Raw genomic sequence first — 17,742 nt, 5'->3', positions numbered from 1 at the left:
TTTCATAATATCTGCCTTCCAGATTGCTTGCTCTGCCTGCACAAGAATGTTTGACTGCTTGAACAAGTGTTGTGCACACATTTGTTTCATTGGATTCAAATTGGTGATTCATAGAAATTCCATCCCAAATGTACAAAACTGCTGAAAGTAGCAGGTCAAGTTGCATCCATGGGAAGAGAAACAGGGTGACGTTTCAGGTTGAAAATCCTTTGTCAGAACAGGGAAGGAGAAAAAAGCTTGTTAAGCTGCATCCCCCTCACAATAAGCATACTGTTTTGGATAATATTGAGGGGGTTATCTACCAGGAACAAGTCATAGTGGTCAGGTCTGTGGCAGAGAGTCTGGCCCTTCAGCTCAGAAGGGAAAAGGGGAGGAGGAGAGCAAAAGTGATTGGGGGATTTAATAGGAGAAAGATAAGAGGTTCTGTGATCAAGACTTTGCTGATAATACAGAATACATCTTGGATGTGATGCTGTTTCTCCTCTCTTATTCCTTGCTGACATAAATTTTCTTCTGTTTGCTATGGGAGATATCATTTGCTCTGCTCCTCACTACCCTCACTTCATTATGAAGGTAATACATACTTTTCTTTAATAGGGGATCTTGGGCAGACAGTCCAGCATTTGCTGTCTTGTCACCTCGCTATTTTACTTTTTTTCTATTTTATGGAATTGTTCAATGTAGAGGTTGCCACAGTATTTGATGTCCTGAAATGCTTAATTTAAAAACTAAGAATTCCTAAATGTATTACCCCTCTGCAAAAACAAGATTCAAATATTAAGTTTGAAACTCCTCTGGAATTTTTGGAATAATATTTAGTGGAACTCATTTTAAAATTTTATTTACATATCGGACTAAATAGCATTCTTGTTTAAAATTTGTAATTTTCTGATCAAGTTAATGTTTGTTGTGCCGTAAAACTAGCGTTGAGAAAACTTATATAAAGTGTGCAGTTTTTATTGTTCTCATAATATTCCTTGTTCTTTTCATCAATAGATTTGTGATACATACCCAACAGACCTCTATGTTCCAAAAAGTGTAAGCAAACCTATAATAGTTGGAAGTTCTAAGTTCAGAAGCAAAGGAAGATTCCCTACATTGTCCTATTTTTATCAGCAAAAGCAGGTATGATTTATAATGTATAAAAGGGTGTATTCATTGTAGTCATGCCACCTACACGCAAGAGTAGTCTGATAGGAGGATCCCATCGTGTTTTTTTTCCCTTTCTGTGATGAAATGATGTCAAACTGGATCAATAAAGCAATACAACAGAAAAACAGGTTGTGCAAGGAAACCAGCAGTTTCATTTTCTAAAAATAATCAATAAAACAAGAGCAAACTAGGAAAAAGCTTAACAATGGCAGTATTGAGAATCTTTAAATAAGTTTAGAACATACAATTTATAGCAGAGTACAAGCCCTTCAGCCCATAATGTGCAGACCTCTCTCTTTTTATACACACACAAACACACCCTTAAAAAAAAAATGAAACCACACCTACCACATAAACCCTCTATTTTACTTTCATCCATGTGCCTATCTAAGAGTCTCTTAAATGCTCCCAGTCCTCATCACTGTCCGTGGCAGTGCATTCCATACAATTCTGTCTGTATAAATAAATAAATGAAAACAATGGAAAAAATTTTACCCCGATGTCTCCCCTAAACTGTTCTCCCTTCACTTTGTATAGATGTCCTCTTGTGTCTGCCCTGGGAAAAAGGTGCTGTCTGACTACATTATCTATGCCTTTCAAAATCTTGTTGACCTCTTGTCACCTCTTGTCCTCCTCCACTCCAAAGAGAAAAGCTAACCCTGGACATACTTTCCAATCCATGCAACCTCCTGGTAAATCTTCTCTGCACCCTCTCCATACTTTTCACAATCTTCCTCTAATGAGGTGATCAGAACTGAAGACTATATTCCAGGTCTGGTCTCACCAGAGATTTATAGAGCTGCAACATTATCTCTCAACACCTGAACTCAGTCCCCTGACAAATGAAGCCCCGCATATCATAGGCCTTCTTAACTAGTCAATCAACCTGTGCAGCATTCTTAAAAGATCTAGGGATTTGGACCCTAAAGTCCTTCTGTACTTTCCTACTGTTAAGTATCCAATCCTGAACTCTGCCTTCAAGTTTGACCTTCCAAAATGCATCACCTCACACTTATCCAGATTGCATCCTGTACTTACCCTGTTGTAACCTGCGACAACCTTTAACACAACACCTCCAACCTTCGTATTATCTGCAAAGTTACCCATCCCCCTACTTCTTCGTCGAGGTCATTTATAAAAAAAAATCACATAGAGCAGGGGTCCCAGAACAGATTCCTGTGGAACTTCACTAGTCACTGACCTCCAGGCAGAATATTTTCCATCCATTACTACTCTCTGCTTTCTACAGGTAAACCAGTTCTGAATCTACACAACCAAGGTTCCATGCCTCATGACTTTCTGAATGAGTATCCCATGGGGCACCTTGTTAGATGGCTTAATAAAAGCCATATACACCACATCTACTTCCCTACCATCATCAATTTCTTTTGTTACATCCTCAAAAAACTCCATTTGGCTGACTATCCCCAAGAAGATTGTACTTCTCAATGCTTGTAAATCCTGTTCTTAAGAATTCTCTCCAGTAGTTTGTGCACCACTGATGTAAGACTTGTTGGTATAAAATTCCCAGGATTCTCCCTATTATCTTTTTTAAACAAGGGGACCAAATTTTCCATTCTCCAATCCTCCGGCACCCCCTGTAGCCAAGGAGGATACAAAGGTCATTGCCAACACCCCTGCAGTCTCTTCCCTCCCTTCCCATAGCAACCTGAGTTGTATCTCATCCAGTCAGATTTCGTGTCAAGGTACAAACACGACATTACAACCCTGGATTCTTTTTCTGCGGGCGAGGCAGGATTACCACTTATTGGTAGTGCAAAAAAAGATATAGTGTGTATAGGTAAACAAATAACATGTAAACAAACTGTGCAATACAGAAAGAATTTAAAAAATCAATAAAGTGCGCAAGTGAGAGTCTGTAGCAAGGTCGCTTCGGCTATAGCTAGGTTATAGCTCTCTGTTATAGTCATCAGACTGGAGCTCAAATCCACAGGAGAAGAAAGACACAAGCACCAGTAGAGCGTATTCAACACTGAGTTTATTCACTGGCAGCTTTGCCTTTTATAGTCAGCTCTGATGCATCACCACTGGGGTGTGGCTCAAGCGTGCCGGCTGCAATTGGTTCTCAGATGCCCGGGCCCTGATTGGGACCCCTGTGATCCACTGGGGGGTGATTGGCTAGTTTCACCGCTTTGCCGGTCGCCACATTCGACGGCCATTTCCTGTGTTGGCCCGGGTTGCCGTCCTCTACGTCCTTAAATGAGTTCCTGATTGAGTTTGTCATTGAAGAGTCTGATGGTGGAGGAGTAGCAGCTGTTCCTGAACCTAGTGGTGTGAGTCTTGTGGCACCTATACCTCTTTCCTGATGGCATCAGTGAGAACAGAGCATGTGCTGGGTGGTGTGGATCCTTGATGATTGTGTTTTTTTGAAATTTTTTTATGATTTTCCAAACTTAAACTCAAACAATTATTGACGTTATCAGTGTCAATGTTAACAATATCAGCATTGACTACAATTTATTTGTCAAGGCACGGCAAGGTACATTTAATAGTGAAGCAGTTTGCAGAGGACCCTGCCTATCAAATGGCTGAAATACAATCAAACATGTGCAACCCTCTGAACCAGTTTTTAAAGATCTGAAATGATGCTGGAACACAAAAACAAATCACGAGTTCAACTGTTTAAAAGAGCTGTTGACCTCAAGTGAAAATGTGCTCGTCCACTACGACCTAGACAAAGAAGTGACTCTAGTGGTTGATGCCTCACCAGTAGGTTTGGGTGCAGTATTGTCACAGGTGTTACTGGCCTAGAAGACCCCAAAACCCAGCAGCAATAGAAATTCATCAAGACAAATGGTTATTTAAACAAAAGTTGCTTTTAATTATCTTTAAACATGAAAACAGGATCACACTTTAAATTATCACTATTGACTTAACTAACCTAACTCCCTTCTAATTCTAAGCGCACATGTATGTAATGTGTGTGTAAGTTCAAAAAAGTTCTTTGATTCACAGTCCAATCTCGCTTCTCACTCCTCGAAATTCACTAGCATTAGGTCATTCTCATACGGTGCACAGAATTTAACATTTATGAATCTTCACCAGGCTTTGGTGCTTGAAAGGTAAATGGTTACCGCTCAGGAAGGTTTTCAGAGAGAGATTTGTTGCTCATTGGATACAAACTGATTCCTTCTGATCAGCCACTTCAGTGTCTTGCCGAAGAAACTTGTCCCATCAGGGTTTTCCAGATGATAACCTCTTTCAGGTCACCACAGAGTTCCTTTTACTGTTTCCCTTATCACAGGTAAAACACCACACAGCCAGCCATCTCCTCTTGTATGGACCACAAGGGCTTTGAAAAGGCTGAAGTAAGAACTCACAACCCGTCTTCAAAATGGGGTTCTCACACACACACCACACATACAGTTTGACTCTCCCTGCTTGCAAAATAACTTGACCTTCCTAGAACAGCAAACTGCATTCAGACACAGCAAGGATAAGAGCTTATGGCCCAGCTATTCATAATCTAATCTTCAAGTCCATTCATTTGTTGCTTTCCGAAACAATAATCCATTACTCCACAGCATGTCCAATTAACATCTACTTGTGAAGTCTCTATAGGCAGTCTTAAAAGTTTTTTTGCAAAGGCATTCTGAGCCCGAACTGTCTGGCATAAGCAGAGCTCTGGCATTTTAAATGAGATGTTTTGAGGTATTTGTGATCTACACTAAAAAACCTGCCACAATTTATATCCTTTAAAATGTATCTATTTTCAATATAAAATATAACATAATCTGTCACTCAAGTCATGGTGAAAAAAGAACAACCAGTGGCTTATATATCCATTAATTAATGGCTTGTGAATGTAATTATGCACAACTGGAAAAAGAAGGATTGACCATAATATTTGGATTCCAAAGATTTCACCAATATTTGTACGTAAGGAAATTCACATTAGTAACTGACAACTATTGAGTTAATCTTGGGTCCTAAAAAGGGCATTCTGGTGCTAGCAGCACTTGAAACATAAACTGGCAAAAGAAAACAGCCATGTCGATGCTTTATTGCACTTGCCCCTACTTGAAACTGAGCAGACAGAAGAAATAATTAACTGGACACCGGAAGCAGCGGCTATTAACCAAGAACAACTTCACCACCTACCGATTACAGCAAAAACTACCAGCCAAAAAGTAAAAAGCAAGCCGACACTGTCAAAGGTACATTGAATGGGTGCCAGTAGGAGACGCTGTTTCTCCAGAATTAAAGCCTTACTATATGTAACACAATGAAATAATTATCGAAGAAGGTTGTTTATGTGGGGAGCCAGACAATCATTCCCAAAAAAATGGCAAATGGTCATGTTAGCAGAGCTCCACAACAATCACTCAGGGATGGTCCGAATGAAAGTTCTAGTGCAGATGCATGTATGGTGGCCATCGAGGGACATTGATATTGAACAAAGAGTGAGGAGACGTTGCATTTGTCAGGAAATGCAACCCAAGGCACCACAAGCTGAAGCGAACCCATGGAAATTGCCATTCCGACCATGGCACAGGATTCATGTGGACTTTGCAGGTCCATTTATGGGGGTAAATTTCCTTATAATCAATGCACACTCCGAATGGCCAGTAGTATCACACATGCACACATCAACAACAATCCAGACAGTTGAAAGATTATGAAGTATGATTGCATCCTACGGATTACCTATAGAACCTGTTACCAATAATTGACCTCAATTTGTATCAGATGCTTTTAAAGTGTTTCTGCATAACAACGGTATACAACACATGTACTCGGCACCTTACCACCCAAGCAGTTAATGGAGAAGCTGACATTTTGTACAAATACTTAAAAAAGCCATTGAAACTAAGAAATCACTAAACATTGGGAATCACAAAATTGCACTTTTTTGTAGCATACAGAAATACGCCTCATTCCAAAACAAAAAGAATGCCTGTGGAATTAATATTTGGGTGCAATTTAAGGACCAACTCTCTGCAATGCAGACAGACGTCGGCCTTCGTATCGAAGAATCCACTTCTCCAAGTAAACCAACTAGATCTCTGGAAGTAGGAGAACAAGTGTTTGCGCAAGATTTCAGAGACAATAGAGATTTGGATGAGGTGTCATCCTTGAGAAGCTAAGACCCGGTTCGCATTCAATGCAAATGGAAACTAACATATGGAAGTGGCACATGGACCAGATGAGAGTGTTAGATGATCCAAGAATGATTACGGATGAATCCCGAGACTTTCCATTTTGGGTCAATGAGACATTCCTGAGGTAATGACGAGATGAGACACCATTAACGTCCACTGCTTGGAGAGTCATAGAAGCAGTACAGGCCAAAGTCCGAATAGTGCTCACCGAAAACCAAACTCCCAGTCCTTGTAACCCGCCGAGGAGGAGGCGGTCTTTCCCAACAAGGCAAAGAGTTCTGAGAAGCTGCCTCCTCAGACAGACTTAGCCTTGCCAAAAAGATCAAAAAGGCAAAGATGTCCTCTGGGACTATGTACCATGACTTGGCCACTTGGTATGTTATATTTCCGTTGCAAATTAACACAATCAATATATACTCCTTAGTAATTGTGGCATGTTCGATGACATTTATTCTGTGGGGGAGGGGAAAGAAAGAGGTACGCTGGCTTGCGAATGACGTCAAAATGTGGCGCAGGAAACCATTTTAAGATTAGTAATAAAGAATGAAATGAATGAAGCACCATGTCTCCATGTGCTAGCGTATTTTTAAACTTGGAATACACAACAATGCCGAAGTGTTTGTCCTGGGTCAGGGTCACTGGAGATGTTTCAAATAATAATTGAGGCTATGTACAAAATGAATCAAAAAGGTGAAAGAACTACTTGAAAATGCATCAAAGCAAAAGCATGGCATCTAACCACAGCCATTCTAGTTGACCTATAGTTGACCTATCTCAACATTGTTTTTTTCTCTATATCCTGTGATTCCCTTCCTTTCCAGAAATACATTAGTCTGTCTTGAATTAATTCAATAACTGAACTGCCACTGCCTTCTGAGGTAGAGAATTTCAAAGATTCATTACTTTTTGCATGAAGAAATTTCCCTTAATGCTGAGACTGATCACTGGTTGTGGATGCTTCAACCAGAAGAAAAATGCTTCAACCAGCCTAGTGCACCCTTTATAAATGTTGTACGTTTCAGTGAGGTCACCTTTCATTCTTCTCAACTATAGAGAATACAGGCCTAAACTACTCAATCTCTCCTCATACATTACTACTGAAGCCAGTTGGTTGAATCTTCATTGCACTCTGTGACATAGATATTTTTTTTAGGTAAGATGATTGAACTGTTGCACAATACTGTGTTGTCATATCAATTTGCAGTAAAGCTTCTTTCTCCTATGTCCTTATCCTTTAAAGACTAATTTACCATCTGCCTTATTGCTTCTACATTCTAGCTTTTATTGACTTGCATACAAGCATAATGAAGTCTCATTGAACATCAATGTTACCCAGCTTTTCATCTTTCAAGTAAAATTCTGTGTTTTTAAAAAAAAAATTATGCACCAAATGGCTGGCTTCACAAGTTTTCACATTATTTTTTAGTCTGCCTTATGTTTGCCCACTCTATTTGCTTGTCTATTTTGGTGGCATGGTTAACAAAGTGCAACACTGTTACAGTGCCAGCAATCAGGGCTGGAGTTTGAATCCTGCGCTGTGTATAAGGAGTTTACATTCTCCCTGTATCTGTGTGGGTTTTTCTCAGAGGCTCCGGTTTCCTCCCATTCTTCAAAACGTACCAGGGGTGTAGGTCATTTGGGTGTAATTATGCGGCATGGGCTTTTGGCTGAAAGGGCCTGTTACTGTGCTAAATTTATCTGACTCCAAATTTAAAAAATCACGTGGAAGTATCATCACCAAACTCCATATTTTAAAAAATCACATAGTTTAGTATCATCACCAAACATTTACTCCCCTCAGACAAATCATTGATCTGGATCAGCAATTCTGATCAGCCAAATCCTAAAAAATATTTAGGATTTTGGTCCGTGACTCCCATGGGGGCCTCAGCACATTTGAGGGGAGTCACAGACCGAAATCCTAAATATTTTTTGCTTTTTATGTGATCGGTAGAATATGGAAGAAACCACTGCTTCAAAGGGAATGGGGGCCTATAAACTTTGAGCAAAGTCCTCAAGGGCCACAGCCAAAAAAAGGTTGAGAGTGGCTGATCCAGATTATGAATAGCTGGGCCATAAGCTCTTATCCTTGCTGTGCCCCACAAGTCATGGCTGTCAACTTGAGAAAAATCAATTTCTTCCCACTCTGCTTCATTTTCCCCAGAGGCAAGTCCAAGTGCTACTGTTCATGTCGATGGACCACCTTTTCTACCCCCTACCCCTTTACAATAAGGAAGCATATCAGATTGCTTGATTCTGTTTGCAAAAGGCGAGTAATTTTCACAGCAATGAAGAACTTGCCCTCAAGATAACCATTTAAGTTCACATTATAATGTGCTTTCTCAAACTTATTCAATGCAGATTGTTACATTTGGAAGCACGATATGATTTTGTAGTCGTAAAATAGTGCTCTAATGTCTACCAAACTGATGAGTTGCCTCTCATACATGTTAATATGATCAAGCACCCAGCATAGTGATTGCTAAATTTGCCCTCAACATTGTTAATGCAACACAAACAGTTATTACTTCACCAATTGTGTTTTTGTTCCCTCTTCCAGGCTGCTATATGTCGATGCAGTCAGCCATTATCTGGCTTCAGTGCCAGGTGTTTGGAAGATGAACACATGCTGCAAGCTATAAGTAAATCCAATCCCAACAGCCACTTTATGTATGTAATGGATACAAGGCCAAAAGTATGTATTAATTTTAATTTAATTTCTCCTTTGTTGCAATACCTATTTACCAAAAATCTACAACTGGTTTTATGAGTTATCGGTGCTTTTTTTTCCCCAGCTAAATGCAATGGCAAATCGAGCTGCAGGTAAAGGATATGAAAACAAAGATAATTATTCCAACATTAGGTTCCAATTTGTTGGGATTGAGAATATTCATGTAATGAGAGCAAGTTTGCAGAAAGTGAATGAAGGTAAGTTTTAGTAAAGAGAATTTATGTACTTTCTTCCTTCCCAATATTTTCCCATTCAAAGATGAATGATGCAGTTTCATTTCAAAAGAGTTCGTTTTTCAGTATTCTTCATGCTGACTCGAAGATGTCCAGGCATTCTGAGACCAGTTATAATTTCTACTTATATTTTTCTGCTGAGCTCAACATGCACATGTTCACCGTAGCTAAGTACAGAACAACTCTGATTATCTGAAATCGGATTCTCCAAATTCCTCATTTATCCAAAAAAATTTTTAGATATTGGGTGTTAGCCAAAACACATCAGAAATCCTAATTTATCTGAAAATTTTTCGGAGCTGAACTGACCGGGGTCATTGGGCTGCTGGTAGGGAGGTGTCGGTGATCGGCAGTGGCCAGCTTATTTTTTGGTGAGAATTAAACATTATTTTAATGCTTAAAAAGCCTTCCCTTGTTGTTTGTTGTTGTTTAAACACGGTTACAAGTGATTTGCTGTTTCTACTGGTCTGTTTTTCAACGATAACCAGTTCTCCAGAAAAAAACATTTACCCAACATAGGCCCAGTCCCAACCATTTTGGATAATTGGAGTTGAATGAACTATGTTAACACATTAGGTAATTCAGGTAAAACTAAGTTCTGTGAAATTCTTCCTTCAAGCAATCATGCATTCATTTTTCTTCAAATTGTTGCAGCAACTGTAAAAGGTACTGGTGAGGCTGCATCTGGAATACTGTGTGCAATTCTGGTCTCTATACTTGAGGAAGGATAAATTGGCCGTGAAGGCAGTTCAGAGAAAGTTCACCAGGTTGATCCTGGATTTGAAGGGGTTGACCTGGGAAGAGAGACGAAATAGCCTGGGATTATACGCACTTGAATTCGGAACAATGAGAGATTTTATGGAAACATATAAAATTATGAAAGGGATAGAGGCAGGAAAATTGTTTTCACTGGTAGGTGAGACCAGAACTAGGGGGACACGGCCTTAAGATCCAGGAGAGTAGATTTAAGACAGAGATGAGGAAAAACTGTTTTTCCCAGAGAACATGAATCTGTGGAATTCTCCACCCAGGGAAGTGGTTGAGGCTACTTCATTAAACATGTTAAAGGTTCAGTTGGATAGATTTTTACTTAAAAAAGGAATTGAGGGATATGGGGAAAAGGCAGGTAGGTGGAATTGAGTCAATGATCAGATCAGCTATAATCTTATTGAATGGTGGAGCTGGCTCAATGGGCCAGATGGCCTACTCCTGCTTCTATTTCTTATGTTCAGTTTTATGCAGCTGTTCTACCTCCTCTACAACCATTGGCTAATTGTTTGTTTAAGGTGGAGCAGAGAACTGTGTCATATTTCTCTGAGAGAATATTTTCTTCCACTTTTCCTTACTTCAATTAAAACCAGGTTTTCTCAGCTTAACTGGGGACTGAAAGAATATTAGTACTTTACAGTATTAAAGCAGAGTTGCTGGAGCTACATCAGTCATTGGAAATTATTGAAAAGGATCCTGAGCCATGGGATTTATTTGCATTGGAAAGGCGAGGACTGTTTAGGAACAGTCATGGTGACTTTGTGTGTAAGAAATCATATTTCACAAATTTCAATTGTTTTGAAGTGATCAAGATGATTGACAAGATCAGGACAGTAGACATTGTCTAGCTGGACTTTAGCAAGGCCTTTAACAAAGTTCAGCATGGTGGACTGGTCTAGAAAGTTCGAATACTAGATTCTAGGTGATCTCGTTAATTGGCTTGTAGTAGGAGTCAGAGGGTGGCATGTGACCAGTGGTATGCTGTACTATTTCCTCTGTCATTTGTCGGAGATGTTAATGAATGGGATGAGAATGTAGGTTGCATGATCAAGCAAGTTTTTAACATCAGTGGTATAGTGAAGAAGATTGTCTTAAGTTTACAACAGGATATGGATCAACTGGGAAAATGCAGCGAGGGAACAGAAGTTAACTTGGACAAATGCAAATGATGCATTTTGCAAAGTTAAACCAGAGTAGTATGTTTACAGTAAATGGCAGGGCACTGGGAAGCGCTGTTGAACAGAGAGACCTCTAGGTACAACTATATAGTTCCCTGAAAATGGAAACAGGGGTGGATGTAGGTGAGAAAGACATGACCTTCATCTGCTGAGGAGGAATTTGGGATGTTGTGTTGCGGTTGTACAAAACATTGATGAGGCTGAATTTGAAGTAGTATTTGTATTTCTGGTCATTACTCTATCGGAAGGGTATGATTTAAGGTAGAGAATTTGAAGCATTGGAGAGTTTGTGTTGTCAGGAAGATTGGATCCGTTTGTCATGTTTTTCCTTGAGTTAAGGGGACTGAGAGGTAACATGATAGTGCTATACAAAGTTCTGAGAGGCTTAGAAAAGTATATATGTATAAAAGGGCATTAGTTTAAGTGAGAGAGGGGAGGCATAAAGATTCAAGTGGTTTATTTTGTACACAGTAGTTACTATCTAGTATCAGAGGTGGTAGTGGAGGCAGGATCAGTATCCACATTTAAGAGGCATCTTGACAGGCACTTCAATGAACAGGGCAGAGGGGGATATGGAATGAATTCAGGCAAGTGGGATTTGTACAGATAGACGTACTAATTGGTATGTGGGGTGAAGGGTCTGTATCTAGCTGTGCAATTGACTATCAAAGATTATCAGTATGATCATTATAAATCAAGTTTTAAACTAGGGGGTCCATACTATTTTTTTCTGAATTTGGGTCCTATCTGGACTGTTGAATGTTCTTTTTTTTTCCAAACTTTATTTATTCACTCAAGATGCAGGTAATAAGTAACATATATAACAATAAACTAGTCATGAACATTACATTTTATATAGAAGAAAAAAGAGAGATAAAAAAGAGAGAAACCCCCCCCCTTAGTCAACTTTCCTAAGGAGAGCCATGAAAAAAAGAGAAAAAAAAAGAAATAAAGAAAAATGAAGCATACTTACTAAAATCTAATTAATGTAAATCAAAATGTAAATATTCTGAATATAACAACCACTTATGAAGAAAAAAATTATAATTATCACGCGAAACGTGTAATTTTTTTCCATTATTAAACAATATTTCATCTCATTATGCCACCTATTAATATCAATCATATTCATATCCTTCCACGTACTAGCAATACATTTTTTCGCTACAGATAATGCTAAATATACAAAAGCAAGTTGAAATTTATCTAATCCCAGACCTTTCAAAGGCTGCAAACTACCCAATAAAAATACCGTCAGGTCTAAAGGTATTTTAGTCTTATACAGGTATTCTAAACTATTGAATTTTTTTCCAAAAAGATTGTATATTTATACATGACCAAACCACATGAAAAAAAGTTCCAACCGCGTTACCACATCTAAAACACAAATCTGATTCATGAAAACCATATTTTTTTAGTTTTTCAGGTGTTAAATATAGTTGATGTAAAAAATTATAATTAATCATTGCATAACGTGCATTTATCAGTCTAGTTACAGTATCATAACAAATATCTGACCAATCATCCTCAGAAAAAATAAAACCAGACTGTTGAATGTTCTTGACATCTTTTTGTTTTCACATATAGCATCTTAAAATATGCATTCACCCCCTTCAGGAGTCAGGAAACCAATGAGCTGTAACAGTTTTTCAATAAGTCGATCACACACTTTATTACCAAAGAGCTGGTATTTCTGCAGTGCTTACCTGATTAATTAGGCAGATTGACTGAGTCATGTGAATCAGATGCCTATTTGAACATGTGTAAAATTGTGTTGAGAAAAATCCCTTTCATCTTGCGTGAAAGATGAAGGAAGACTTTACATTTGAAAGAGCAAAGAAGATGTTACTCTTATCAAATATGCAAGCTTAAACGATAATTCTGAATTGTCCTGAATTTTTTTTTAGTGTGTGGAACCAAATCTTTAACTTCAAATGACTTCTTAAGTGGTTTGGAGAGTTCTGGATGGCTTCGCCACATAAAAGCTATATTGGATGCTGCGACACTTCTTGCTAAAGTATGTTTTTACTTCATTATATATTTAGAACCATAGAACACAACTGCACAGAAACAGGCTCCTTCAGCCTCTCCAGTTTGTGGCAAACTACACTCTGCCTAGTCCCACTAACCTATATCCAGTCCATAAGCCCTCCATACCTCTCCCATCCATGTACCTGTCCAAATTCTTTGTAAATGTTAAAATTGAGCCTGCATTAACCACCTCAGCTGGCAGTTCTTTTCACGCTCCCACCACTCTCTGTGTGATTTGCCCCTTGTACTCCCCCTAAATTTTTCCCCTTTCACCCTTAATCCATCTCCTCTAGTTTTATCAGGCCTACCCTCAGTTGAAAAAGCCTAGCCACATTTATCATCTTCCCTCATACTTTTAAATATCTCTATCAAATCTCCCCTCATGCTTCTACACTCCAGGGAATAAAGTCCTAACCTGTTTAACTTTTCACTGCAACTCAGTTCCTCAAGTCCAAGCAACATATGAGTAAATCTTTTCTGCACTCTTTCAATCTTAATGATATCTTTCCTATATTTAAGTGAATAAAACTGCACACAATACTCCAAATTTGGCCTCACTAATGTCTTATATACCATAACATCCCAATTCCTATACTCAATACTTTGATTTTTTAAGGCCAATATACAAAAAGTTCTCTTTACAACCCTATCTACCTGTGATGCTACTCTAAGGGAATTGTGTATCCCTTTGTTCTACCACACACCTCATTGCCCTACCATTCACTGTGTATGTCTTCTTGGTTTGTCTTTCCAAAATGCAACACCTCACACTTGTTTGCATTAAATTCCATCTGCCATTTTTCAGCCCATATTTTCAGCTGGTCTAGATACTTATCTACAAACTTGCTGATCTAATTTACCACATTATCATCCAGATCATTGATATAGATGGCACACAACAATGGTTGCAGCACCGATCCCTGAGGCACACCACGAGTCACAGGCCTCCAGTCTGAGAAGCAATCATCCACCACGACTGTCTGGCTTCTCCTCTCCAGCCATCGTCGAATCCAGTTTACTACTTCATGACTAATCTCCCATGAGGGACCTTGTCAAAGGCCTTTCTAAAGTCCTTTCTTTGGTCAGCTTTCCTCGTAACCTCCTCGAAAATCTTTACAAGATTGGTTAAATGCAACCTACCATGCACAAAGCCATATTGACTGTCCCTAATCAGTTTCTGGCTATCCAAATATTTGTACATCCGATCTCTTAGAACACCTTCCAAAAATTTACCTACTACTGACATCAGGCTCTCTGGCCTATAATTTCCAGGGTTAATTTTGGAGTCTTTTTTAAATAACAGAACAACATGAGCTACTCTCCAATCCTCCAGCACCTCACCCATGGCGAAGGACATTTTAAATATTTCTGCCAGAGCCCCTGCAATTTCTACACTAGTCTCCCTCAAAATCTGAGGGAATACCTTGTCAGGGTCTGGGGATTTATTTGCCCTTATTTGCTTTAAGACAGCAAGAACCTCCTCTTCTTTAATCTGTATAGGTTCCATGATCTCACTGCTTGTTTTCTTTACCTCCCACAACTCTACCCATGTGCAGAAAGTTAAGTGATCCAATATGATATAAACAGACAGATGGGTGTGTAGATTTGTAATATATTCAATGGGATAATATCCCCCCTGACTCTAAAGCTTTTTTCTTTCTCTCCTTTTTTTCCTGCTTCCTGAGAAGATGTTTTTTGTGAAAGTTGGTGGACCTTGCCACCACAGGAGTATCACAGTAAAGCTTCCTGTAACCTGATCCCACACTTCTACATGCAAAATAATATGTATTAACTTTTATTGTCCTTCCCTCCCTCATGAGATCCAGCACAGACTGCTGAATGGTTCTGAAAGCTTCCAAGCTGAGCTGCTTTTCCTAATGAGTTGATTTAAGAGTAGCAAGATTATTTTTTCTGGGTTAACCCCATCCTAGTTTAGGTGTTCAACTGTCAATTTTGTCATTTTTTTTCTCTGAAGCTTACAGCTTGGTAAAGATTAAGATATCAAACATTACACAGAATATTTTCAGAAAAGAAAAATGAATGACATGATTACTGTTTGATTAATTTACACAAGAACATAATTGGAGCAGAAGTAGGCTACCTGCCCATCAACCTGATCCACAGTTCACTAAGATTGGGACTGATTTGGGCATGGACTCAAATCCACCAACCTGCCTTTTCATCATAACACTTTAAATTTCATATTGTCAGAGTACATACAGTACATGACATCTCAAACAACGCTGAGATTCTTTTATCTGCAGGTGAGACAGAATTGCCACTTATTGATGGTGCAAAAAAACTGCACTACTTATAATGAAAAATCTATCAAACAGTCTTAAATATATTTAATGAGGCAGACTCTACTGCTTCCTTGGACAGAGAATTTTGCAGATTCATTGCTCTGGGAAAAGCGTTTTCTCTTCATCTCTGTCCTAAATCTACCCCCTTGAATCTTGAGGATTCCCTAGTCCCCTAGTTTGAGTCTCATCTGCCAGTGGAAACCATCTTCCTGCCTCTATCTATTCTAACCCTTTCATTTTTGTGTTTTTGTATGATCTCTTATTCTTTTGAATTCCAGCAAGTATAGTTCCAGGTGACTCAGTCTCTCCTTATTAGCTAACCCCTCATCTCTAAAATAAACCTGTACCACCTCCAAACCAAGTAAGGTCACCAGAACTACACGCAGAACTCCAGTTGCACCCTCACAGAACCCAATTGTAGCAGACCCTACCCGCTCTTAAATTCAATCCCTCCAACAATATTCCATTTGGCTTCTTGTTTATCTGTTGCACCTGCAAACTGACCTGTACAAGCACTCCCAAGTCCCTCTGTGCATCAGCATGTTACAATTATTTATTTAATTAATACTCTAGTCTTCTATTTTATTCTTCCATTGTGGATGATCTCCCGTTTAATCTCATTAAAGTCCATCTGCCAGACTGTTTACCCACTCATTTAACCTATCTATTTCTCTCTGCATCCTCTGCATAATTTGCTTTTCCACTCAATTTAGTGTTGTCAGATCACTCTTCCAAATTATTAATGTATGGCATGCTGCGAACCCTGTGGTATCCTGCTCACCACTGATTGCCAGCTAGAGAAACACACATATATCCTCTCTTGACTTGTATTGATTAACCAACCCTCTATCCATGGTAATGCATTACTCTCCACTCTGTACATCTTTAAATTATCCATAGTTTTAAGTCATCTTATCAAATGCCTTCTGGAAATCCATGTATACAACAACCACTTTCTCTATCCAGTGTATTCATTATATTCTCAAAGAACTCTAGTAAATTTGACCTGCAATTCCTGAATCTGTGCTTTCAGCCTGAACTTAATAGATATCATTGGTCCCGATGACAATTTGTCTTGCCCCTCATCATTTTATAAAACTTCCATTATAAGGTCTCCTCCTATTCTCCCAATGCTCCCGAGAGATACAAGTCCCAGCCTATTCAGCCTCTCCTTATAATTGAAGCCCACTAGTCCCAGTTACATTGTTGCAAATGTTTCCACCTTAATGAGATTGTTCCTATCAGGGTCAATGGAATGGTGCACAGTATTCCAAATGTGGTCTCAGTACTGCTTGCCAAATTGTTACATGATGACCTTGCTCTTATACTGAATACCTTAACTGATGAGAGTAAGCTCCCAAGTGTTTCTGTTCAACAAAAAACTCTTCAGTGTGAATTAGCCTGCCCTCATTTATCTTACCAAAATGCATCACCTCACTTTTGTCAGAATTGAATTCCATTTCTTATTCCTTGGCCCACTTTCCCAGTTCTTCTAGATTCTGTTCTAATCTTGAGAAACCACTTTCACTATTCGCTTTACCACCAACTTTGGAGTCATCTCACACTGACCATTGTCATTCAAGTAATTAATATTGATGATAAACAACAGTGGACCCTGCACTGATCCCTGTGGCACATCACCATTCACAGGCCTCCAATCTGAATAGTGACCTGCCACTACCACCCTTTGCCTCCACCAAACCAATTTTACATCCAATTTTACACCCTGGATCCAATGTGTTATAATCTTCTGGACCAACTAATCAGATGGGATCTTGTTAAAGACCTTGAGAAAGTCCAGTAGATGATGTCTGCTGCCTTGCCTGCATCTTTTTTGTTAATCTTTTTTTTAAAAAAAACTTAATTAAATTCATGAGACGTGATTTCCCACACAAAACGATGCTGACTATCCTTAATCAGCCTGTCTTTGCAAATGCATGTAGATTCTGTCTCTCAGAATCCCCTCCAGTACCTTGTCAACAATTGATGTTCAGCTCACCAGCCTGTGGTTCCCTGACTTGTCCTTGCAGTTTTTTAAAAATAAAAGCATGGTGTTAATCACCCACTTGCCTTTTGGCACCTCTCCTGTGGCTAACAATGATGCAGTTATCTCTGGGAGACCTGCAATTTCTTCCCTAGCTTTCTTTAATATAGGATATACTTGATCAGGCCTTAGGGATTTATTGACCGTTGCATTTTAAGACCTTCAGTATCTCCTCTTTA

General features: G+C 39.0%; 1 protein-coding gene across 2 annotated transcripts in view; it reads left to right on the top strand.

Moving 5' to 3' along the window:
* Positions 1-17,742, top strand: part of mtmr6 (myotubularin related protein 6) — a 55,679-nt gene that overhangs the window by 23,792 nt on the left and 14,145 nt on the right. For both annotated transcript variants that reach the window (XM_069891438.1, XM_069891437.1), the window contains exons 5-8: positions 997-1,125; positions 8,836-8,970; positions 9,071-9,203; positions 13,093-13,202. In XM_069891438.1, coding sequence (XP_069747539.1) covers positions 997-1,125; positions 8,836-8,970; positions 9,071-9,203; positions 13,093-13,202 — 507 coding nt within the window. The remainder of the gene's footprint in view (positions 1-996; positions 1,126-8,835; positions 8,971-9,070; positions 9,204-13,092; positions 13,203-17,742) is intronic.

Source organism: Narcine bancroftii, chromosome 7 (genome assembly GCF_036971445.1).
Source record: "Narcine bancroftii isolate sNarBan1 chromosome 7, sNarBan1.hap1, whole genome shotgun sequence".
Taxonomy (NCBI): Eukaryota; Metazoa; Chordata; class Chondrichthyes; order Torpediniformes; family Narcinidae; genus Narcine; species Narcine bancroftii.
This window is presented reverse-complemented; position numbering and strand designations above follow the sequence as displayed.